At 41.0% G+C, this 24,758-nt stretch overlaps 2 protein-coding genes across 2 annotated transcripts; one reads left to right on the top strand and one right to left on the bottom strand.

Annotated features, from left to right (window-relative positions):
* Positions 1-1,637: 1,637 nt before the first annotated feature.
* On the bottom strand, positions 1,638-5,048 carry LOC310952292 (uncharacterized protein). Its single transcript, XM_083920865.1, has 2 exons — positions 4,384-5,048; positions 1,638-3,522 (listed from the first exon to the last, which is right to left on the bottom strand). The coding sequence occupies exons 1-2, from the start codon at positions 4,889-4,891 to the stop codon at positions 3,233-3,235; spliced, it is 798 nt and encodes a 265-aa protein (XP_083776991.1). The 5' UTR covers positions 4,892-5,048; the 3' UTR covers positions 1,638-3,232.
* Positions 5,049-9,483: 4,435 nt separating this feature from the next.
* Positions 9,484-17,717, top strand: dalrd3 (DALR anticodon binding domain containing 3). The gene is made up of 13 exons (XM_083919891.1): positions 9,484-9,797; positions 11,694-12,001; positions 12,299-12,606; positions 13,655-13,713; positions 13,988-14,089; positions 14,178-14,242; positions 14,586-14,644; positions 14,768-14,850; positions 15,210-15,336; positions 16,572-16,630; positions 16,759-16,875; positions 16,965-17,033; positions 17,455-17,717. Exons 1-13 carry the CDS (start codon positions 9,564-9,566, stop codon positions 17,572-17,574), a joined length of 1,710 nt encoding a protein of 569 aa, XP_083776017.1. The 5' UTR covers positions 9,484-9,563; the 3' UTR covers positions 17,575-17,717.
* Positions 17,718-24,758: the final 7,041 nt, after the last annotated feature.

Raw genomic sequence — 24,758 nt, 5'->3', positions numbered from 1 at the left:
CACACACACACACACACACACACACACACACACACACACACACACACACACACACACACACACACACACACACACACACACACACACACACACACACACACATTTACAGTGGCTGTGTTTAGTTTAAGTGACTAATTTGCTTATATTTTTTACACCAAACTAAAAAAATTGAATGCATTTAATATTTTTATTTCATAAATTCAAGGTTTTGTTAATACAGGGGCTTTACTGTTTGATTCAAGTTTGATCATAAGCATCTTTTTTTTATTTAAGCTATCATAATCAGATAGCTGTCGGACGTTCACATGCGGCTTGTTGTTTTTTTTAAATGATTTTTTTAAGCAACAACTAAGTTTCCGCTGAGTGGATGGCTGAATTTAATGGTCACCTTGTTTTATGTTACACCACAATCCAGTGAACAAGGAGAACACTGCAGTTCTGTTGTACAGCTGTTGTAAAGTTGACTAAAAAGGAAGGTTAGAGTTCGATAAATCAGCTGAAGTGAGACGTAAATAATTTAAAGGCTAAACTTCAAGAACAAACTTATGAAACATTAGTTTATTAGTTGAGCATTATGTGTATGCGTGCATTAATGTATCTCAACTTTCTGCTGCTCACACTGGAAATGGTGAGTTATCAAAAACAGCTGTAAGATGTTTAAGGCCTTTTTACTTTTTTAAAAGGTTCAGTCTACCTGAAGGATTATAAAATAATAAACGTCCAGCTGGGAGGAGGCCTCGGGGAAGACCCAGGACCAGGTGCAGAGATTATATCTCCACACTGGCCTGGGAACGCCTCGGGATCCCCCAGTTAGAGCTGGTTAATGTGGCCCGGGAAAGGGAAGTTTGGGGTCCCCTGCTAAAGCTGCTGCCCCCGCGACCCGACCCCGGATAAGCGGTTGAAGATGAGATGTTTTTTTATGTACCTACAACTTTTATTTTGTAAACACTTGTGAGCAACAACATTGAGGTTGTGTTTTCAAAATAAAAGTCTTTTGTCTTCTACAGTATGCAAAGTACACTACATATACTACCTGTAAACCAAACTTAATGTGATTTACAGAAAACAGTTTTTGTGTTTTGTTTTTATTCTGTTCAAATGCTGCTCATCTTATTTAGTATTCCGACCCATGAGATGTAAAGTCACCCCTCTGTTAATAACCTTTTCTTTTTCCTTTTTAGCCGTGTTAACCTGGCCCGACCGGAGCCGAATCTAAAGCTTGTTTTGGTGGGTGGGATTGTAACGGAACCCATAATGCAGCTGTGATTCTGCGCTCCAGCTGGTTATGGGGTCCGTTTGCATCCCACAACGCACAGGACATCATGAGCAGACGGGCAGTTGTCAACAGTTCTCCGTCGACAAGAAGATACTTGAGCATGACAAATCATTTATCATATCCGTAGACTGTAAATAATATACATTAATGTAGTTTTTTTCCTACACTTTATGATCGCATTACTGTGCATAAGTCAGCCTGTTAGAAATTAATTGATATCATTTCAGTTGGAAACTTTATTGTTCCTTAAAAGGAAAAACAAACAGCAAATGTAAAACACTTAACAATATAGAACAGTATAAAAGTATTTACAGTGAGAATACACATCCCAGCTGACTGAGCCACGAGTATAGAACCAGAGCGTGTTTGGCTGATACTCAACCCGTTTGGATCCAGATGCTGCATTCAAGGTGGAATCACTTTAGTTTCTCTCGGATAAAAAAGGAAAGCGAAACTAAAACAAGTAAGGATAATGTTTAACGTTGTGTTATCACTTTGAACAGGATAAATTGGAGTGTAATGACTAATTTATTTTAGTTTGTCAGACACAGAGGGTGTTTTTCCTCAATGACACGTTTTCTCCCGGATTGCTGACAACAGTAAGCGCAACCGGGAATTCCGTGTCAGCCAAGAATGACACCTACGGCAGCTCTTACGGCAAATAGTTTCAGACTCTCAGCTTGTAAAATGCACATTCGTTTGGTGTTTTCTGTATAATATGTCTAAATGGATATTTTTCATAAATCTCAGAATATTAAACGTTCAGTTACAGTGTATATATTTTTTTCTTACGATATACATCATCATACATTATCATCTGTGCTACAGCACCTTTCACACACGCGCAGTCTTTTCCCTGAAATGTGCAGGGACCCTTCCTGCATGGAAGCAAACATCGATATGCGGGGAAATCTGTACAGCGAGACTTAGTAAGATTCCAGGGAAAACGCTGGTATGGCTGTGTTGTGAATGCAAGCACGGATGTGGGCTGTCGCATCCAATTTATTCTACCGTTGCCATGGCGATAGTGGAAAGGCGTGAGGAGGAAAAGTTCCTGAATGTGGCTGCATGTGTGAATAGTGAAAATCACTAGAGGTGCCTGAAGAGGCTGTAGACCACCATTCACGATCAGCTTCTCGTTTCCACGCCAAATTTCAACAATTTAACAGTAAATTATTTACTGAAGCCACACTTTAGAAATAGCTCTAACAGCAGAATAATCCTGTATTAAAGCGAGTGCTTATTAAAGAGTTTCCTATGACGAAAGGCTCCCAGCTGCCGGTGTGGTTTGTTCTGCTTTGGCTGAGGAGTTTTGGTTCACAGTTCACACCGAAACGCCCAGGTGAGGTGGCAGAGGAGGAACAGCATTTCACTTTGTGGGACTTACTTGTCTTTCGTGTAAACTGAAGGCTAAGTTTGCACTGCAGGTGTTAATTCCTCGAATCATTATATATTTAAGCACCTTTTGAGTCAGTAGAAAGAAAAAAATGTACATGTTATAACAATAATATCTGGAATACAGTATGTTTCGATTCTCTATGCGATTACACATATATTCGTTGTATAAATCCACCAATTTATCATTCAGCCAGCCAATTTAAATGGACAATAGAGACTAAAACCTTTAAATGTGTAATTGCTGTATATTGCATGGCAAAATCATGCCTTTAATAAATTATTTTTAGAAGTGAAATGACGCTGCTCCAGTCAACTATTATGATGCAGCTTCATTATTCCTTTCAAACTAATATTTTGTTCCTCTGTGCCACTGTCAGTGTACCGTGGTATTGTTCCGTTAACTAATAAGATAAACACAGAGAGTTATAGTTATTTTACAGTGAAAATAAAGGAATGTTGATTATGCACAACTCAGCTGGTGGAGGAGAGAACGAAGGTGTTCCCTACACCTGAATAACCCTGTCGTACGCCGCCGTCACTCGCACGGGAAGTGTAAAGTCAGTGACCCGAAGGTGGTGAAGGTGAAGGGAACCTAGACAGTATCCTGTCCACCAGTTCAATGTTTCTCTCGTGGTTTTCACGGCTGATCCTTTCATGCATGGCTACCAGCTGGCTCATGACATTGTTCTGCATTTCCTTCTCATGGTCCATCAGCCTCTGTAGACGGGCGTCCTCCTGTGCCTGCATGGAAGCGTCCATCTCCCGGAGCTGGTTGACTGTTGCCGACACCAGCGTAGAAACTTGCTCCATCACCGTCGTTTTCCTTTTCTTCGATGGAATTTTGTACGCTAGAAAAACAACGAGAGTTTTATTACAGATTTTTAATGTTCGCTCTCTGTGCGTAAAAAGGGCTGACTTTCAGCGGTAAGGGTGTTTATAGCCATTACAAATTATCGTCATGGCTTCATTTCAATTCCAATGCACTGGAGTGAAGACAAACAGCAGCAAAAGCACAGCGTTCGCCCTCATGAGGACAGAACATGGACAGTATATACTGGAGTTCAAAATTAGAGAACCAAGTATGAATACTTGATTTATTCTGAAATCCTGTTCTTTTTTTTTTTTGTTCAAAATTTGATCGAATATCCGCTGTGGTTGTATTTCTACAACGCTGTGTGCCATGTTCCCCGTTGTCTGAACAGATCAGAGTTTTAAAAACAAACAAACGACGTAATAGATGAAAAAGATGTCTAACTGACGAAAGAGGTGATCGTAATTGTTCACATGTTCGGCCGTTGTGTCTGCTTTGTTTGAACGGACCGTTTGGACCCGGAGATCGTATTTTGAAAGGGTGTTACATCAGACTTAACAGCCGGATAGGGGGCCCGCGACATAAAACAAACATTTAACTACAGCAGTGAAAATATGCAACGTTTGCAATGACAGTAGGAGACTAAGGGGACTCCACCCAAGTTTTTATTGTTCTTCATATTAATATGTTTGAATCACAAGTTTTGAATTAATGTTTATGTTCATATTTTCAATATAACTAATTTTGAAAGTAACATTTCACATTTTTTTGTGATTATTTACAACATAATGGTTGTGAACGCTGGTTTGAGGGGGCCCCGTGTGGATTTCTGCCTAGAGCCTCAACAGACTCTAGAATCGCCTCTGAACACAGCAATAATAGAAACATATGTGCTTACTGGTGTTAAAGGACTGTAACTGTTCTGATGGGCTGCACTGCCCCCCCTCGTCCTCCGCCTCCATTAGACCCAGATGCTTGTTGAGTTCACTGTCGTCGACATCGTCCCAAAGCCCGACGACCACCTCCTGATGCTCCTCGCTGTCGACAGGCGGCGGGGGTGGAGGAGGCGTTGGCGACGGTGGTGTGGGACTCCTCTGCCGTTTCATCGGGCTCCCCGCGGGGGTCGACCCGAAAACCCGGTGGCACTGCTCATAAAAAGGCCAGTCGACGCGATCGTTCCCGTAGCGGGTCTTCTGCTGGTGGTACATGTTGTACTGCTTCCTCAGCGCCTTCAGTTTGCTGACCACCTGCATGTGTGACCTGTACACCCCCCTCTCCGCCAGCAGTTTGGTCATCCTGTCGTAGACGGCGGAGTCCTTCACCGTGCCCGTCATCTGGTTACGGATCGCCTCCGACCCCCGGATGGTCAACAGCTCGGTGATTTCGTTCTCCTGCCAGTTGTGCATCTTCTCCTTTGCCGAAGCGTCTCAACTTACAACAAACACCTCCCTTGTTGTATATTTGCGCCATGCGCCCTTTGCGTCACATTTGTGCGCCGGAAGAAGAGCGCTCTCTCTATTTACATCCTGATATACAGCACATACAACTAAATATCTCTTTATTTCCAGCTTCTATCTCCAGAGACAATATCACATTTGGTTTGATACTGTAAAAAAATAAAAAACGACGAACTCTGTTGTAATGTCATTTTATGTTTGGTAAAATGTTCCATTCACAGAAATAGAATTCTGAAATCATCCCCCTATTAAATTCTTTTCCTGAATGAATTTAAAATATGTTAAATATATGTTATATGTTCAATTGATGGATGGAACTAAAGCACAAAAAATATATAACATTTTTAAACACTTCCCCACTGTGTCTGCTGACTAACTAGACTGCCCCCCCCCCTTGTTTAGGAAAAAAGAAAGCCTTAAATATCTTTACTTAAGTGTCGTGTCACTTCTTAATGAATCTGTTTTTATTCATTGCAAAATGTCATGTTCATAGAAATGAATTTTCTAAGAAAACCCCTTGTTTTTATGTTTTTCAAAAAGAAATAGAACTTTACTCAAAGCTAATCACCAAATCAGCAAATGAAAAGGCTATTAAAACCATAAACTTATGTAATATGTACAACCTTGCTATATAATGAACATCACACCTAACACATGTTCTCTGTATTTTCCCTGTATACTGTTCCCTGTATACTATTTGTATCTATGTCAACCCCTTTTAAATAAAGCTGTTGAGGAAAACATTGCTCAGACACTATGTCATTTCACCTATTAAGTTTTTAAAAAAAGGTTACAGTTAAAATATGAAAAAAGTATGATTGTGTTATGATGTAATTTGAGCTGGCTCTCTTTAAATTTCCCCAAAAATGTACAGTAAAACCAAATGAGCATTTTTGTATAGCCATAGACAGGGCCATCCTAAACAGGAAGCCATTGGAAATGTCAGCTAACCTAAAGGAAAGGTTTGCTATGACAGGTCAATAATATATATGAATATTTGATATTTAAATTGGTGATCATATTATATCGTTTTTACTTGGAATATAAAAAGTGATTAATTATTGCTGAAAACGAGTCTTTCTTAGTCCTTTTTGGCCGCTCTTCGCACCCGTACCGTAACAACTAGAATAAACGCGCACCAAAATCCGAGGGGCGGCTGTGTGGACCAGGTTTTTGCAAAGTAACGCCTATTCACTTGACCGCAGTGTGTTGTATTGGACGTCGGTCCACATGACCCTGCAGACAACCCAGATATCTTATTAACACAGCAATTATAGAAACACAAATGCTTACTGGTGTTAATGGACTGTAACTGTTCTGATGGGCTGTATGGGTCGTCGTCGTCCCCTGCCTCCACTGGACCCAGATGCTTAAGTTCCCTGTCATCAACTTCATCCCACAGCCCGACTACCACCTCATGATGCTCCTCGCTGACGACAGCCGGCGGTGATAGAGGAGGTGGTGTGGGACTCCTCTGCCGTTTCATCGGGCTCCCCGCGGGGGTCGTCCCGAAAACCCGGTGGCACTGCTCATAAAACGGCCAGTCGACACGATCTATCCCGTAGCGGATCATCTGCTGGTGGTACTTTATGTACTGCTTCCTCAGCGCCTTCAGTTTGCTGATCACCTGCATGTGTGACCTGTACACCCCCCTCTCCGCCAGCAGTTTGGTCATCCTGTTATAAACTACAGAGTCCTTCACCGTGCCCGTCATCTGGTTACGGATCGCCTCCAGCCCCCGGATGGTCAAAAGTTCTTTGATTTCGTTCTCCTGCCAGTTGTGCATCTTCTCTTTTGCTCTCACGTCTCTCAACTTATTACAAACAACTCCCTTATTGTATATTTACGGTTACGCCTTGCGTCCTTACGTCACATTTGTGCGTCGGAAGAAGAAGTGCCAGATAGTCTATTGAGGATCACTCACTCAGTAGCTAAAAAAGATGATTTAATAATAATACTGATAATAAACTCTATTTTTATAGCACATTTCATAACATACATGTAACTCAAATAACAAAATGAATGATCAATTAAAGGTTGAATATGTAGACTATTCATTAAAAGCTATATTTTAAAAAAAAATACACCCATGGGGCGTTTTGAGGGGTACAGAATGAAAGCATTGCTTTTCCATAAAAAATACATTTAGTCTAAATTAATATTTATTTCTGTCACGTTCTGTTTCCATTGTACCAGCCAATAGCGGCTGGCATTGGGGGTTGCCAGGGTTGTCTGTTGTTCGGTGCAGCTACTGTAGGCTGGCACTGGGTGAAATGGAGTTTGCCAATCCTGCAGCTGCGTTATGTGTCCCAGCAGCTGAGTGACCGGAGACGGGCAAAAACTAGAGTCAGTATAGGCCAAGCATTGACTCGATGGACTGAGATAAAGAAGTTTAACGGCATTAAAACGCACGCATAAATGGCTACGTTTCTCCTTGATTGCTAAGCTAACTTACACGTTTACTTAGCTGTAACGGCTAACGCTAACTGTTATAATAATAATATATATATGTTATATAATATTTGTTTTTATGGTGTTATTTGCCAAAGGAGATGGGTTCAAACACTCCGGTCTCCTATAGGCTACTGGGCCGGGTCTGACCAACCTGGCAACCTGAGTGGTGGAATTATTATCTGTTGTTGCGACTACAATCTTGAGGCACTAGATGGCGGTGTTCTGCTCATTCTACATATTCAACCGTTAAGCATGATCATTTATTTTCCCGTTTACACTGTTAAGTGTCAAACATAAATCGCTCTGTGCAGTGAACCTCAAACATCCACAGAACAAATATTTAAGTGGAGGTGGATGTAAATATATTATCTATCATAATAAATATTGATTATTTTCATTGTTGAATAATTGTACAAACAATGGTTTGGTCAGAAAGTAGTAAAATATGCTCATTGCAATTTCCTAAAGCACATGTTGACACACTGCTACAGTCCAAAACTTACATGCATTCACTTTAGGCTTCTACCATAGTTAAACATTCACATTTGAGAAGTTTGACTTGGAACAAAAACATATTTAAATGATCACTTATTAACATTTAATTCCAAACACATGTGAAGCCTTTTAATATCTCTCAAGTACCACCACTAAGACACATGTTAAAATACAGTAGCGTAGACCGACAGTATTCAGCTACGGACAGGAAGGTTTAATCGTGGCCTAATTGTTGAAAAATGTGTGCTAAAGTGCCCTCTAGGAACCAAAATGTGTGTTAAAGTGCCCTCTAGGAGCCATAAACGCGTGTTAAAGTGCCCTCTAGGAACCATAATGTGTGCTAAAGTTCCCTCTAGGAGCCAAAACGTGTGCTAAAGTGCTCTCTTGGGAGCCAAAATGCATGTTAAAGTGCCCTCTAGGAGCCAAATGCGTGCTAAAGTGCTCTCTAGGAGCCAAATGTGTGTTAAAGTGCCCTCTAGGAGCCAAATGCGTGCTAAAGTGCTCTCTAGGAGCCAAATGCGTGCTAAAGTGCCCTTTTGAAAAAATGCATCTTAAAGTGCCCTCTAGGACCCAAAACGTGTGCTAAAGTGCCCTTTTGGGAAAATGCATCTTAAAGTGCCCTCTAGGAGCCAAAACGTGTGCTAAAGTGCCCTTTTGGGAAAATGCATCTTATTAAAGTGCCCTCTAGGAGCCAAAACGTGTGCTAAAGTGCTCTCTTCAGTGGCGAGGATGCGTTATTTGTTCGCCTCTGCCCTTCAAAAAGTCTGTGCATGTCAGCCATGACTTCAGTTTCAGGAGGACTGCTCTAAATATTCTCCTCCTGATCCACACTTCTTTTCCTAATAGTTCCCATTCGGAGCCACGACTGCAGTGCTTATTAAACTTACATTTTACCTCTCTTAACTCTCTTGCCATCACAGTTTAGCTCATGACTCATGAACGTGACCATGTAACAGGCTGATATTGAAACAAAAATATTACAAGAAATGCTAAACTTATTTTAAATTGCATTTCATGGATCTTAAAAGTTTAAGTATTTTCTTTAGAAACGTTGTAATATTTTGATAGTAATACATTTATTTTGTAAATGTTTCCTTTTTTTTTTAATTTTGGAGATTCTTTCAAGTACCACCAGAGAGAGTCTGAGCACCACCGGTGTACAAGTACAAGTACCACAGTTTGAGAACCAGTGTTGTAGATGTTAGGAATGCATCTCATCATGGGGAATTTAACCAAAGAGGAAGAGGTAAAAATAAAATAAAAAGCATTTTCCATTAGCCTTGCATTGGAATCATTATTCAACACATTACAGACAAGCCTACAGCACATGTCCACATACTTTTGGCCACACAGTGAAGTTAAGACTGCAGTTACTCAGCCACAAACTGGATGGCGCTAAGCTATTTATTAAGGGTATGGTCCAACATGGAAACTCACCTCGGAAGAAACACGAATTGCAGTTCACTAGTTCCGCACAGAAAAAAAAACAGCCAATGCAGCCCTCCTTCACAGCCAATATCTGACATCGATCAGTGATTAACCTGGAAACTGGCGTGTAATCCGGAATCACACACCAGCATCATTAAAACAGCGTTTCAACAGAAGATATGAGCCGGGCGTGAAAGTGCTGGTAGCAAGCTCACCTGTTTGTGTTGTGGTGGTGGTGGTGGTGATGGAGAACATCGAGGAGGCTTCGCCCCTCCGGATCACCCCGACCGTCCGGGCTCTGAGCTCCGCACTGCGGGGGAAGCGTGAAAGTGTCCCCGATTCCAGCCAGGAAAACGGCGACAGGATCTTCCCCGAACCGGAGAAGCTTTGGTTCAAGGAGAGCAGCGCTAAAAACCTGCGGAACAGGGACTTCTTGTCGCCGACCACGATGCTGAACACGCTGTACGCGGACGGACAGGTTGGTTGGAAGGATACCCGTTAGGTTCGCCTGTATTTACGGTTATATTAACGGGTGTTTTGCTCATTTCGCGATGTTTTACGCCTTGTAATTGTCCGTTAACGCTAACCGTTTTCACAACTCTCATGAAACGGTAGCCTCAATTAGCGCTTATTGTATTCTTCCACTCAGCAGTATAGTTCCTGGACAGTTGCTAAAGGTGTCATAGTTGCTGCGGGTGATTTTCTTTAGCGCAGTAATATTTAAATGCACGGAAGGTGTTTTCAACGGTCTCGGACGTGATTCGGCCAATAGGAGATGGGGACCCGGAACTATCTGCCCAACGGCGCTCCGCTGAATCTGATAAACAAACCGTCTGTTGCCAGATAGCTGAATTAAGTCCGTAAAATCATAAAAACATGAATATCGTTTGAGTGATTCTGAGACAGTTAAATCCCCCTGAATTGATCAGTGGCCGCTGACTTTGCCCCATCATGATCGACCAGACTGTAAAAGCCCGAAGCAGTAATTATTAACCCATGAGTTGCAGTTGCAATGTGGGTCAGACCAAATACGCACACACAGCTGCAAGCCAGAGAAGAGGAGCTACTGTAGCTGCAACTGAAACACACGAAGGCCTGAGTTATTTTTGATAAATAACCACACACCCCTGGCATACTGTACCAGTGGGCGTGCATGTAGTAGCTATGGACCTTTTCAAAGATGTAAACATAAACATCCCAAAACAGTCCTAGTTGTTTTCTTGTTGCAGTTCATGTAAATGACATCCGTAAAGAAAAGAAAGAAAGCATGCCTTTAGTAGTCCCACAAGGGGAAATTCACTTTTCACTCTTTTTTTTGTTGTTTTCAACGCACACACATGCCTCAAATATGCACACATACACAAACAGGCCCTATACACATGCATTGATGGAGAGAGTCATTTTTGGGTTCAGTGCCTTGCTCAAGGACACCTTGGCAGTGCCCAGGGGGTGAAATGGCATCTCTCCAGCCATCAATTCACCCTCCTCTCTTGGTCCGTATGGGGACTTGAACTGCCAAGTCCCTATGGACTGAGCCGCTGCCAGACTTGGTCCTTGTTAACTTCCTGTCAGCTGATGTCATACACTGCAACAGGAAACCAACTAGGACGGATTTAGAATGTTTATGTTTACATCTTTGAAAAGATCTACATGGATGTTTAAAGGGATAACATCTGATATTTTCCGAGTGCTTTGTGTATTTTTGCAAGATTATAGGCACAAATGCATTTGCAAAAGTATTTCAGACAGGGATATCTTAACGTACGAGCTATTCACTATAATATTAGTATTAAATGACTGGGCTGTTTGTCATGACCAACTTAGTCAAGTCCAAGACCAGGTCCAGCCGAGTCCGAGTCAAGTCCAAGTCCTACGGCAGCTGAGACCATGTCCAGATCAATTCCAGAGCCAATAAAGTCTTGTTAAAGATCATAATAGGCAATAGTGGCTTTCCAATGCTAATATAGTGTATAAGGAGTTAGGATGGATCTATAAACACAATGATCTATCTATTAGAACATCAAACTAATCAATGCATAGACTTTATATTCTGTGAACTCATCTCAAATCAGCAGCCACAGACAAGTTGACCAGTTCTCAATAGACCATTAAAAGTCAACAAGGCCCAAGACTAAGACAGGTTCAAGACTTCAAAAAAGAGTCTCCAGACATGACACAAGTAGGCCTACTTGACTTATGTTAAATGACATAATAGTGCATGCCTGAATTACGCACAGTATGTCAGACCACCTCGAGTGGGCCTACTTAGCGTACATGCACATGTTATTACCTGTAATTGCATTCATTTCCCCTCATATCTCCCTTTCTCAGACACTCACATACTAGTCTCTAATCACTCCCTTTATCCGCCCAGGTCCCTCCAGCAGTGATGTCCAGGGTCCTGTCTCTCCGTGGCAGTGGGGTTCTCCCGGTTGCTGGTGGGGAGGTAATGGGTGAGGGGTTGAGGGTGAGGGTGGACCGGGCTGCAGCCTTCAGGGCTGTCATGGCAGACGGAGCCACAGAGTACCTGAAGCCTTCAAGTCAGAGGCAGGGCTGTGTGGTGCTCAACTGCCCCGCGCTGCACCCTAAACCCAACACACCCACTCCTGATACACTGACTCTGGGCCAGCTGAGGACTGTTCTGTTGGCTGACCACATGGGGGCACTGTTGAGAAGACAGGGGTGAGTCTGTGGGTTATTTTCACATTTCTCCACACACATCCACTTCCTTTAAGCTACTCCCATCCTAATATCCTCAAATGTAATTGCTCAAGTAATTTATCGAGTAAAATGTGGAGATAAGCTGCTTTTACAGTTTTGTCATATATCTTTGGGTTTTGTACCTTGTTGCTTGTCAAAATATGCAATATGCTGATGTCAGCTTGGGCTCTGGGAAACTTAAATGGGCATTTTTCAATATTTTCTGACATATTAAACACTAAACGCTGTGATCACTACCAATCTCCTTACTTCTCCTAGATTTGCAGTGTCCTATTGCCCTACGCTTCCCGAAGACAGCGGCATCATCACCTTTCTCCAAGCTCTGGGCATCGATTGGCCAACAGCCCCCGCCAACTGGACCAACGAAGAGCGGGAGGAGAAGATTCAGGAGGCACTAGAGAACTCCCCGTACAGAGAGAGGGAAATGGAGAGAGGCAGGAGGACCAGCGGAGGAGGGCGGAAGGTGGAGGAGGGGGAGAACGAGGGAGCTCTTCGGGTTAATCTGAAACGAGTGTTCCAGGAGGAGGGGCTGCTGGGATACGACCCCAGCCTTGGTACCTGCATAGGTGAGGCCACGAGGAGATTTTGGTTCCATGAGGCGATGTTTACAGATATGTCTTTGATGTCTGCTTGCTACCCCAAAACAGCAAAGAAGCAATTTACTGTTTAGTCAAAGAAATACTGAAAAAAGTTGTGATTTAATATGAAGTCATATTACAGAGTTAGTTACATGCAAGAACAATTTATTGGTCAGTCCTGTGAGGTAACCGTGATGTTGTCAGGCAACCAGCAGAGACTCAATGAAGTCACAGGCCAAGAAAAAGTTCCAGCACGAAACTCCCTGGAAAACCACAAATCATAGTTTTAAATTTCTCTTTGGGTACAGATTAAACAATCGAGACGCAACCAATGAACTAATGAGCTTCAGAGGTGCTCCAAGGCAGATTACCTTTGGGCAGAGCCGGGCTACCTGTTTACTCCTGCTTCCAGTCTTTATGCTAAGCTAACTGTATAAAACTACTTACATACTTAAAGATGTCCAGGGGAGTGGTAAACAAACCAAAGTGATGTTCACATTCAGCGTTACTTACCAAAAGTGTATACTTGAGGACTTAAAAAACACGTCAAGTGCATTTTCCTTCCTCCGTAAGATATTTGCTAAGCCAGCTTTGAATCCTGCACTGTTCCATCCATGTTTACTAGCTAGGAGTTTTCTTTTGTTGTGTCACCAGCCACAACAGCAACACTGGTGTTGTTTTCCCCTTGTGAGTCTGTGTGTTTCATTATGTACTGTAGCGGAAACTACCACAGAAGCTGTTTTGAGTATTTTGCTCGATGTTAATGATTTAAAACTAACCGCTCCATAACGCTTCAAGCCAAAACGCCAAAGGGAATCTTTAACAGACAGATATGGAAGTTGTATTACTTAACTCTCTGCAGGAAAGCCAATAAGTGTTATTCTTTCCTTAAACTATTCCTTTAATACATTGGCTGTGTTGCATGTGTTACCACCATACGTAGACTGTATATGGTTACCACACCTCTAAGAGAAAGGATTAGTAGGATAACACATACTGTTTATTTACTAAGATGTTTTTGGTGTCCATGTTTCAGTACACAGAGACAGTGTTTCCCACCTGGCACAACTGGACTTAGCAACCGCCGACTGCACGGTAAGACACACACACACACACACACACACACACACACACACACACACACACACACACACACACACACACACACACACACACACACACACACACACACACACACACACACACACACACACACACACACACACACACACACACACACACACACACACAATACAGAGACAACTATGTAGTATGCAAACACACATTCACAGTTTCCCTTTTCTCTCTAATGAAAAATGACATAAACTACAAAGCATTGATTTGTATGTCCTTGCTGCCTCTTATGTAGGTAGCCATGGCAACAGCATTACATGTGACTTCCTGTCAGGATGAGTTCCGCCAACAGCAGATAGCAGTGCTGTGGAGAGCTGCTGGAGCGACACACACACAGGTAACCACACGCACGCATACATACATACCTGCATATACGTATTGTACTGTGTGTTCCTATTTTTACCTGCTCTGCTCTCTGTCTGCAGAGACATCTGGTGTGTGGGCCTGTCAAGACTCCTGGTTCTCACCTCACTGCTGCACAGTATCTGCAGTAAGACGCAACACTTTCTTTGTCCACTGTTGTGTCTCTTTTCCTGTCTTCTCTCAAAATTTCTGTCTTTGTCTTTAAGTTCTCCGTCTTCTCCCGGCCTCCACTTGTCTGCCAAGTCTCTTGCGTTTCCCAGCTCTCCACCAGTTTATTATCAACAAAAGACCCTCTCTGTAGGATCTCATCAGCACTGGGAAACTGCAGTTTAATTAAACTCAATTAAAAGAACACTAGTGGGCGTTGATGGTGCTATTCTTCATCTCTGTGTTATCGCTGCATATTTTTAGCCCAGCTGTCTGTGTAAATGAGTCTCCTATTGTTTTTCTGTCTCCCTCCTCCCCTCCAGGCTGAGAAGAGGTCAGATGAAGGAGGCCTCAGAGATGAAGTACGGGGATCAAGTGGAAGGTGTGTGTGTGTATTTCTGTACCTTGTTAATCATATGCCCCCGACTTATCTAACTGTCCTGGCTGTAGATAAAGTGAGTTAGCTTGAGTGAAATTCCACCTTGTCCTCCTCATCCTCTTGTAGGTCAGACGTGGGATGACATCATCAAGGTTATGACCTCTGCCACAGTCAGATTTGAGCTACTGTCAACGGTCCACACCAGCCCTGTGAGTCATCATTACCCTTTGTGTGTGTGTGTGTGTGTGTGTGTGTGTGTGTGTGTGTGTGTGTGTGTGTGTGTGTGTGTGTGTGTGTGTGTGTGTGTGTGTGTGTGTGTGTGTGTGTGTGTGTGTGTGTGTGTGTGTGTGTGTGTGTGTGTGTGTGTGTGTGTGTGTGTGTGTGTGTGTGTGTGTGTGTGTGTGTGTGTGTGTGTGTGTGTGTGTACAGATTCAGTGAAATGTGTTCTCTCTGTATTTGTCCCAAAGGGCCATATGGATTTTAGAAAGACTATGTTTGACTTGATACTTGTTGCAGAAATCGATGACAGTTTGCTCTTTGATGTAATAAGTTGTCCTGTCTGTTTTAGGTGACACTAGACGTCCAGAGGGAAGGGGGCGTGTCCACCAAAGGCCCGAGAGGAGGAGTGTTTGTGATGTATAACTGTGCCAGACTGCACACTCTGTTCGACAGCTACGAGAGAGGGGTAGAAAAAGGTGAGGGCTGTGATCTGCAAGAGCTTCATGTGTTACAAACAATCAATAACTCAGGCTGCTGTGGTCTGGCAGTATTCCCTTAACCTCAGAACTGAAGACCAAGACAAACTCAATAAAGGAAAATCCATATTTAAGTTGCCAAGAAGCTAGGACAGCAAATGTGCGAGTCATAGAAGTTCAGCAGGTATGCTGATGATATGCTTGGGTGTGTAAAATGTAAAAGTGTCCTATAAACCTTTATTTGTCCTTGGACGTTTTTGGCTTTTCAGTTTTTCTGTCAGTTTGGTTGTGTTAGTGCATTTGTCGTTTTTTTTTCTTCTGAATTTTTGAAGTTGGACCTCAGTTCCTAAAATAGGTCCATGATTAACTGTGTAGTCAAAATACAATCACTCAGACCTTTAAAGACGCTGTATTCGAATAAGCGTCTCATACCAACACACAAGGCACTCGCATGCACGCGCAACCGGACCGGCTATCAGATTATAAACTCAGATTACAACACACAGAGGGAGAGTGACTTCTCTGCTCAGGACGCCATTACTCCTCCTCCTTCACATAGCAAATATTTGTTTTCTGCTATATTAATGTTCTTAATATCCTTTTAAGGATAAAATGCCCTTATTTAAAAATTTTATTTATTTATCCCACGACCATCACAGCGTAAAATCATCCATTCTATTAAACCAGCCTTTCAGTCTAGAGCACTGGTTTTCGAAATTGGAATTTTTTACTATTTTCCATCTGACTGAGCCATGTTCTTATGTTTGTCTTCAGAGCAAATACATTTTTGTTATTTTTCTGGTTTCCAATAGGCCTTTTTTCAGCTGTATTATTATTATGCACATGCAAGGCCTTTCATCAGTGGGCCATAGACCCGATACCCATTGTGATATCTCCTTTGATCATAGATAGTGAGTTTATTATATGAAGTTCACTTTTGAGTTACTTGTACTTTACTTGAGTATTTCCATTCTGCTACTTTGTATTTCTACCCCACTACATTTCAAAGGGAAATAATACACTTCTTACTTCGCTTCATTTATTTTTATAAAAGTTACTAGTTACTTTACAGATTCAGATGAATTATATGAAAACATTATGATATAATATTATGGACTGATTATTTTATTTCATTGTAATGATAAAATTGTTTTATAAAACTAGTTGTTTAGGATTGCATCATGCATGTATTGTATTGTTCATGCAGTTTTTTCCCCCACTGCTTTTCTGGTCAGGTCTATACCCAGAAATCCCTGAGGGCTCCCAGCTGGACTTCTCTGCTCTGAAAGAAGAGGTACCATGTCATTTCTTTTTTTAATTTTTTTTTAAAGATGTTAGACTATAAACTGTCCATCTCTTAGAAGTCCTCGCAACATTTCAGTTAAAGTTATAAGTGCTGCCTCTGTGTGTTTTGATCGACAGGGCGAGTGGCTTCTCCTGTTCAATTACCTCATTCCATTCTCCGAGCTGCTGGACCAATCAGGACAAGCGTTAGACTGTGAGGGGGGAGGGGCCAGAGTCAATATTAAGACTGAACAGGTCAGGGGGTTGAGATGAAAGATGCATATCGCACCAAACTCTGCTGTTAAGACGTTTATCTAACTCTTCTACGTGTTTGTGTTTCTCAGATCTGTAAATTCCTCGTTTCACTCAGTAAAGACTTCAGCTCGTACTACAACAGAGTCCACGTGCTGGGGGTGAGGATGTATTTACTATATACGGTATATTCATGCTTATGAATAAAGTAGGTCTTTGTAGGTATTATATCTGTGAGTGAGTGAGTGAGTGAGTGAGTGAGTGAGTGAGTGAGTGAGTGAGTGAGTGAGTGAGTGAGTGAGTGAGTGAGTGAGTGAGTGAGTGAGTGAGTGAGTGAGTGAGTGAGTGAGTGAGTGAGTGAGTGAGTGAGTGAGTGAGCGAGTGTTCCCTCCCTTCCTGTTGTGTACCACATGGAGATTGGAATGCAATTCATTTTGCACAAAAACCAACAAGTTCAGTATGAGGTTAGCGATATTTAATCTTTTTTTTGTCTTTCTCTTTCTTCTATTACCTTTTTCCTTCCTTCTTTCTCTTTCTTTAACTACCCCACACACTTCCGCATCTTGCTGTCTTTCTCTGCAGGAGCCGTTGCCTCATCTCTTCAACCAGATGTTTTGTCGTCTGCATCTGTTGAGGGCGTTGAGAGAGCTCTACCACAGCGCTCTGGACACTCTTAACCTCCCCCCCATCAGACAACTATAGCCTGGACATAATTCACTCACCCCGTGATCACTGTCGGTCCTACCTCCCCACCCATCTCGCACAAGCACACACTCACCTATGTTTTGTAATTTCGGCATCGTCACATACACACTTCGTTTAGAGATGAAAAAGTATTCAACTAAAACGCACAGTCACCTTTGCCTCTTATTGGCACAGTGTGTGGCCAATGATGAGATATTGTTTTACCTGCCCACTGTCAGGGATTTCTGTAGCTGGACGGTAACCATCAACAGATTTTAAGGAAGTCATTACCCGTAAATGATGTAATGTGACATCAGTGAGCTCTGCGAACTCTTGAGTTCAGCTTTATCTGGACAGATTGATTTATGATTATTTGTTTCATACTGAGTGTTAGAGGAGAAGATCGATACCACTCATACAGTAAATATGAAGCTACAGCCAGTTATAGTTTGGCAACAACACTGTTGGGTAGCAGGGGGAAACACCTAGTCTGGCCATGTCCAAGGGTAACAATCAACAGGTTTATATCTTGTGATTTGTACAAAAAAAAAAACTAAGTGTAAAAACTTTATGTCGTGACTGGGATTTCTTTCCTGGAGACCGCAGAATGTTAATAATCCCAGTCAAGAGATAGTCTGACACAAAGCCCTCCAGAAAACAATGAATTGTTGTTTTACACTTTTTTTTGTACAAATAAAATAGACCAATGAAAATGGATAAAAAAGAAAATGGTCATGTTGTCATGGTGCTTTTGAGTTTCTGCTCATACTTACTGTACATACGTGAAAGTGGTATCAATATTATTCTCTGAACTCACTATAGAGGGCTGTCCACACCGAGAACCATAACTATTCATATGTAGTTTTAGAAATGGTTACAATATCATTGGGATCCTTTCAGAGCGACAGCCAATCAAAATCCACACAAATTTCATGGTCAAACTCTATAGAAGAGTAGGCTTCTTGCTGAAATCAACACCATTTCTCTCTCCTCTCCTTCGTGCTGCTGAAAGACGCACAGCGCTGCACAGTCGTGGTTACTTTTCAGCTGATTTGATTCTATTCTTATTTATATTATGACAAAAGCTAAATCAAGTGCTTTATAAATGATGTATCTTACATTTCTGACCAGCTCTTTTATGGAAAATAATTTGATGGCTAATTTGATAAACACAATAATGCAGAAGACTAGAAACATGGGCCGGAGCGTGAAGCACGTGCTCTGCACCGCTGTACAGGGCTTCATCGTTCATCAGTGTGGATGCTCACACCATTATAGCTGTAATCATCATTACAGTTAGAATTATATCGGTGTTGACGGCCCTAAAGAAATAAATAAGCAAATTTAAGTTTGGATTTGCTGCTTAATCTAGATGGAGAAGATTCCCCTTTCCCTTTAGTAAATTTAGCCGGTGTCAGAATTTCAACAGCCAAATCTGTGTCCCAGTTGGCAAAGATTCAATGCTTTTTTTTATTACTGTTGAAACCAGAATCATGTAACCGTACAGAACATTTATATGCTATTTTTCCAAACAACTCACACTTTACTCTGACTTTCATGTCAAAATCCCACCACTTGTCAAGACACCCCATCCAAACTTTAGTAAGTTTAGACACACAATGACTAAACATAATAACTTTACACACACACACACACGTACACACACACTGTCACTTACAATCTCTTCTCTTTGAAACACATATATGTGTCTTTGTCACTTCCTGACAAATAATATGTTGCCTCCCATTTCATGTATGTCCCCCACCTTGTATTTATCGATGCCAGACAAGTATTTATTGTAAGTTTTAAAAAAAAGAGTACAGAATATATATTCTGCATATGAGTCTTATTCGCTGTGGGCATATGATTATTTACAGCCCTCCTGCTCGACAAATCACAAGTGTTCAGTATCAAACAACATACCAACGTATCAGATATAACAGGTGTTCATAAGTTATTGACAAAAAAACAGCACATTAGCAGCATTTAGGGCATCGTGCCATAACGTTAGGAAATGCATGAAACGGCATGAAAATAATATATATATATATGAAGAGTTTTATGCCAAAAATGTTATTTATAAATTTTGGTAATGACCTTAAAATTGATCCTTGAAATGTGAAATGTGTTCCCATTTCAGTTAAATACTGTCTGTCCAAATGTGCCATAGCTCTTCTTTCTGCTGCATTATTTTGTCAGTTTTTTGTTTTTTTTATAAATATGTATCTCATGTTGGAACAAAACTGTTGACGTACACAAGTATCAAATATCTTACTCACTTCTCACTGCATGAAAAATTGTTTGAACCCAGCGCAAATGTCGTCGTCCCTGAATGGATTTCAAAGGACTTTTAATTTTCTGATTTGTTTAAAGTGACTGTCTTGTTAACCACAGCTGTACGTACCACAGTATTAAAGCAGGAGCGAAGCAGAATGAGGGGTTTGTCCCTACCTTGTGCTGTTTATTATGTACTGTTTATTATAGATGCAGTATGTTCACTCGAACCCTTGGTGTGTCTCTCTTGCTGGCGTGTATTCACCCCTCAGGCCTTCTTCTCCCATCTCTCTGCTATCATCCCTTAGTATATCCCTTTATCCTGTACCAAATTATATTCTCACATTCGGAGCTTAAGTTTGCCTGTCCTAATTTCAGTGCCACTGATTTTTGTACTTTCCATTTTCCTCATGTACATGATGGAAATCTTGATATGCAGCGTTTTCAGCTGGAAACTGACAGCTATGATGACGATGACTCAAATGCTTTTAACAACTGGAGCAAAAATAACGTTTTAAAGGAAATAATTAGTGACTTATAATACAGCCTTGTGATTGATGCCATCAGTTTTCTTCCTCTGGTTTTGTATGGTAAAAATTACTCTGAAAAGGAAACAAAAATCAGTGACTCTGAAGTGTAATCGCCAGTATGATCGTGAATATTACTGTCAAACTCTCTCCCTGACACACATCTCACTGCCTGCACGTTCTGTGTCCTTCCTGTCTGCAGAATTAAAATAACCATGACAGACTGTCCCGCTTTGTGTTTATCTCTGGAAGATATACGTAACGTTCTATAGATGAATCCGCTCATGCTCCACTACAGCACACTACCCTTAGGCCACATATATCCAGCTCTAAACCGCACATTGCATGATTATATACAGTGTATGCTGTTAAAAGTGATCACTGTAGATATAACAGTGGTGACACAACATGCAGTTTGTCTTTGCCACTTTTTATCGGTTTCCATCCCTTCCTCTGGATACTTGGTGTTTTCTTTCTCTCCCTTCTGCTGATCCTCACTTTCCTCTTCTGCACCTCATTTATAAAAGGAAGGCACTGATTAATGACCCGACATTTGCTCCTTGGAAACCAGAGTTTTAGTTCCAAATTCAGCGGACTATATCACATTTTTGCACAGATTTACCGCAAGATAAAGTAAAGTATTCTTGTGACTTATCCAGGGTATGAATCCTGTGGATGAGTGATTTTATTTGCGCTTGTTATTTGGTGAACTTCAGGATAGAGTGAGAGACGGTTTTGATATTTCATTAATGAGGCCCTCTATAAATACACAAGTACACTGGGCGGTGTTTGTCCCAGTTGGAACTCCTTGTTGCTTTATTATTCTCCATCTCCTCCTGTGTCTCTACTGTCAATACTTAGACCTGTGGACTGCACCTTACACACACTGTTATCTATCTATTTTCTGAGAAAACCGATATCAAAACATCTGGTTCCCTACTGATTTTATATGCAGTTACATACAGATTCAAATACGATATACACCACATACTGTATTTATGATTATCTATCTATCTGTCTGTCTGTCTGTCTGTCTGTCTGTCTGTCTGTCTGTCTGTCTGTCTGGCCGTCCGTCCGTCCGTCCGTCCGTCCGTCCGTCCATCTATCTATCTATCTATCTATCTATCTATCTATCTATCTATCTATCTATCTATCTATCTATCTATCTATCTATCTATCTATCTATCTATCTATCTATCTATCTATCTATCTATCTATCTATCTATCTATCTATCTATCTATCTATCTATCTATCTATCTATCTATCTGTCTGTCTGTCTGTCTGTCTGTCTGTCTGTCTGTCTGTCTGTCTGTCCTTGCAGTGTTGGACTGAAGCAAAGTGTTGGAGGCACAGGTATAGTTTAATAGTTATATGATAAGGTAATAACTGGAAAAATGTTTTTTTCTGTTTTAATAGCCACTCAGACAAATCAGTTATACCAATTATGCTATTAGTGGAGTATTTCATCATGGTTAAGGTCACTCGACGCATTAGCATGTAGCCTAGGAGACCATGCAGGCAATTACTGAAACCTCTAAATTACGTGGAGAGAAGGTGGTAACTGAGTGTTATTGGATCCTGTGTAATCCTGCTGCACAGCTGAATCCTAGTTAGCTCTGTTTAACAATGAGGGAATCAAACATTTTAATCATCCATTAAAATGCTAATTACAAGCAACTTTAAATAAAAGGGAGGGAGAATATGTTGTTGTGTTATCTTTCCTGAAAATAGTTACCAATGAGGAAGACAGACAAAAGTGTCTGTAAAGTTCCATTTGTGTGTATTTACGTCTGTTTGTCTGTTTTTAATATTTTTTGGGTGTGACCGTATGTGTCGTAGACTTAGAACTAGAGAGTAACCACTGTGTCAGTGGAAAATTGTTTTCCACAAACTAAGACCTCCACATTAATTACTTAAATTGTCGTTTTAAAAAAAAAAGTAAAACCATAACATTTCACATATTCAATTAAAGTTCCTTTATCCGGTGTCTTCCTGTCATTGGTATGTTTGCAGAGAGAACAGAAAAGTATCCACTTGATTTATGGAGTTTCCACAGACAACACACCCTCCACCTGTTGTGTCTCTCAGCTTCTTCTTCTTCCAGGAAAGTCATGACACATCTAGAGTAACCGACCGACCGTTAAATAGTACAAGATCTCAGGGAAAAAGTATGCAGTAAGACAGCATAACAAGTCAACTCTGAGATTCGATTTGAAATAATGGTTTCAATTCCTAACATTTACAACGTTATACGACACCCATTAAATGTGGTGAGTCCAGTTTAATGATGTGTTTCCTCCTTCCCACAGCCTCTCCTGACCTGCAGTAATGAGCTGCAGTCAGTTCATAAATTCAGGTGCACACACTCGCACACACACATTCACACAGGATATGGACAAAATAATCACATACAGGCTTTAAAAATGGGGCAGTATTTTTTTAATGTAACATTAGCATTAAGTTTCATTTCTCAAATCCACAATACTTTCATTAATAAGGAGGTCATCAGTCAGACTCTTGTGACCTCTTACAGTGAACTCATGAACTCAAGTCAGACCTTGAGTCACAAAAATGAGAACTTCAGACTTGACCCGGCCTTGTCTGTGACTTGACTTGCTTGAGACTCGAAAGCAAAAATATTGAAGACAACAAGTCTAATGTTGTGCCTTTGTAATCCTGGAACAATAAAAAAAAAAAAGACAGCGCCAGCAGGGCTCGCATATAGTCACACACCATAATTAAGAACTTGGTCTTAATTATGTAACATTTAACACCCATGTTAGCCGCTCTATAAGGCCGTACTAGGGGCACAGACCTCAGCACGCCAACATGCTTATGTTTAGGTATAATCCATCTACACTGTTGGCCATAAAGTTGGAATAATTTTGTTTTCAGACGTATTCCCCTATTTTTATTTTATTTATATGTGGTTTTGAGAATACATACACTTTATATATCAAGAATAAATCACATTGTCACAATCATTTCATGAAAAGAGGTAAAAAAAAAATATTGTATTCCAACTTTATGGACTAGTTATTGCGCCATTTCTGTCTTAGCTGACGGACAGACAGGCCGACACTGAAAAATCACACTTTTTTATTGGTGCATTGGGGCACGTACTCTCACACACACACACACACACACACACACACACACACACACACACACACACACACACACACACACACACACACACACACACACACACACATAGGAGTCAGGTGATAAAGAGGTCACTGTTAGATTTTGTCATTGGGGAAATCATCTGCTCTTGGGTCTGTTGTGTGCAGCAAGACAACACAGCTGTTACCGGAGTTTTTCACTCACTGTTCCCACATATTTACATGAGTTATGTTCACACACAGCTTCCTCATCCTGAATAGTCAATTATCAAGCATGGCTGCACTCCAAATGCTCTCAATGCAGTTCGCTTCTTTCCTTACAAATTGTGTATGTGAACATAGTGCAAATGCCTTTATATACCTAATGTCTACAGTATTTCACAGCATATTCTATAATAAATGTTGTTTTATGTATACGTTGGCAGGAACAATCCATTCTTGTAGGGTATGAAACTCCCACAGTGCTCACAACTCCTAACATTAAACACAGCTGAAACACAATTAGAGCAATGATGTAATCTCAGTGCAATACAACAGGTTTACCACACGGTGGCAATGTTTGGACAGGTTTTCAATCAGCAAATCACCAAACACACTGCAAAAAAAAGCCCAATCTGTAAAGGTGATACACAGTATTATTTTCATCAGCTGTATAATTCCAGGTCTTAAATGCAGTTTAAATGGTTTGAAAACATGTTCTATAGAGTCAAGATCACTGAAATAAATAAATATATTTATACTGTATATATACGGAAGCTCAATCCACTGATTTCATTAAAGTGTCTCTTGAAACAAATGATCATCCTATGTAAATTATAATTTTGGTAAAAACAGGAGGAGGGAGCGAAAAAAACAAGACTGAATTATGTTCCTGTGAATGGCTCAGTGTGATGGTCAATGCTCTTCTTCGTTGGTGTTCGTAGAATTTATACAGTATGAAAAAGTAACTGAAAACGAGAATCGGTGGTTCAGATCTGAGGTCATTTTCTTGTGCTCAGTTTTCCAAACATGAGGAACTGCTGGCTGCCAGATGTCAACATCTGTCTCTTCATTCCCACAAACGCTTTGTTTTTAGGGTTGTTTCCTTTCGTGTGTTATATCATCAGTACTCATTAACTAAATCCCAGCTGTCTTACAAACTGGACAAATGATTGGTTTGCCATTTGTAATAGAGCTTTCCAGGACTGTAACTAACTAATCAGCAGTTAAAAAATAACAATATATTGAATGCTGAACTAAGTTTTAGAAGGTGCATTTTAAATTAGAATTTTGAGA

Source organism: Echiichthys vipera, assembly GCF_963691815.1.
Source record: "Echiichthys vipera genome assembly, chromosome: 9".
NCBI classification, from domain to species: Eukaryota; Metazoa; Chordata; class Actinopteri; order Perciformes; family Trachinidae; genus Echiichthys; species Echiichthys vipera.
Note: the sequence above shows the minus strand (reverse complement) of the source record. Positions and strands in the feature narration are given on the sequence as shown.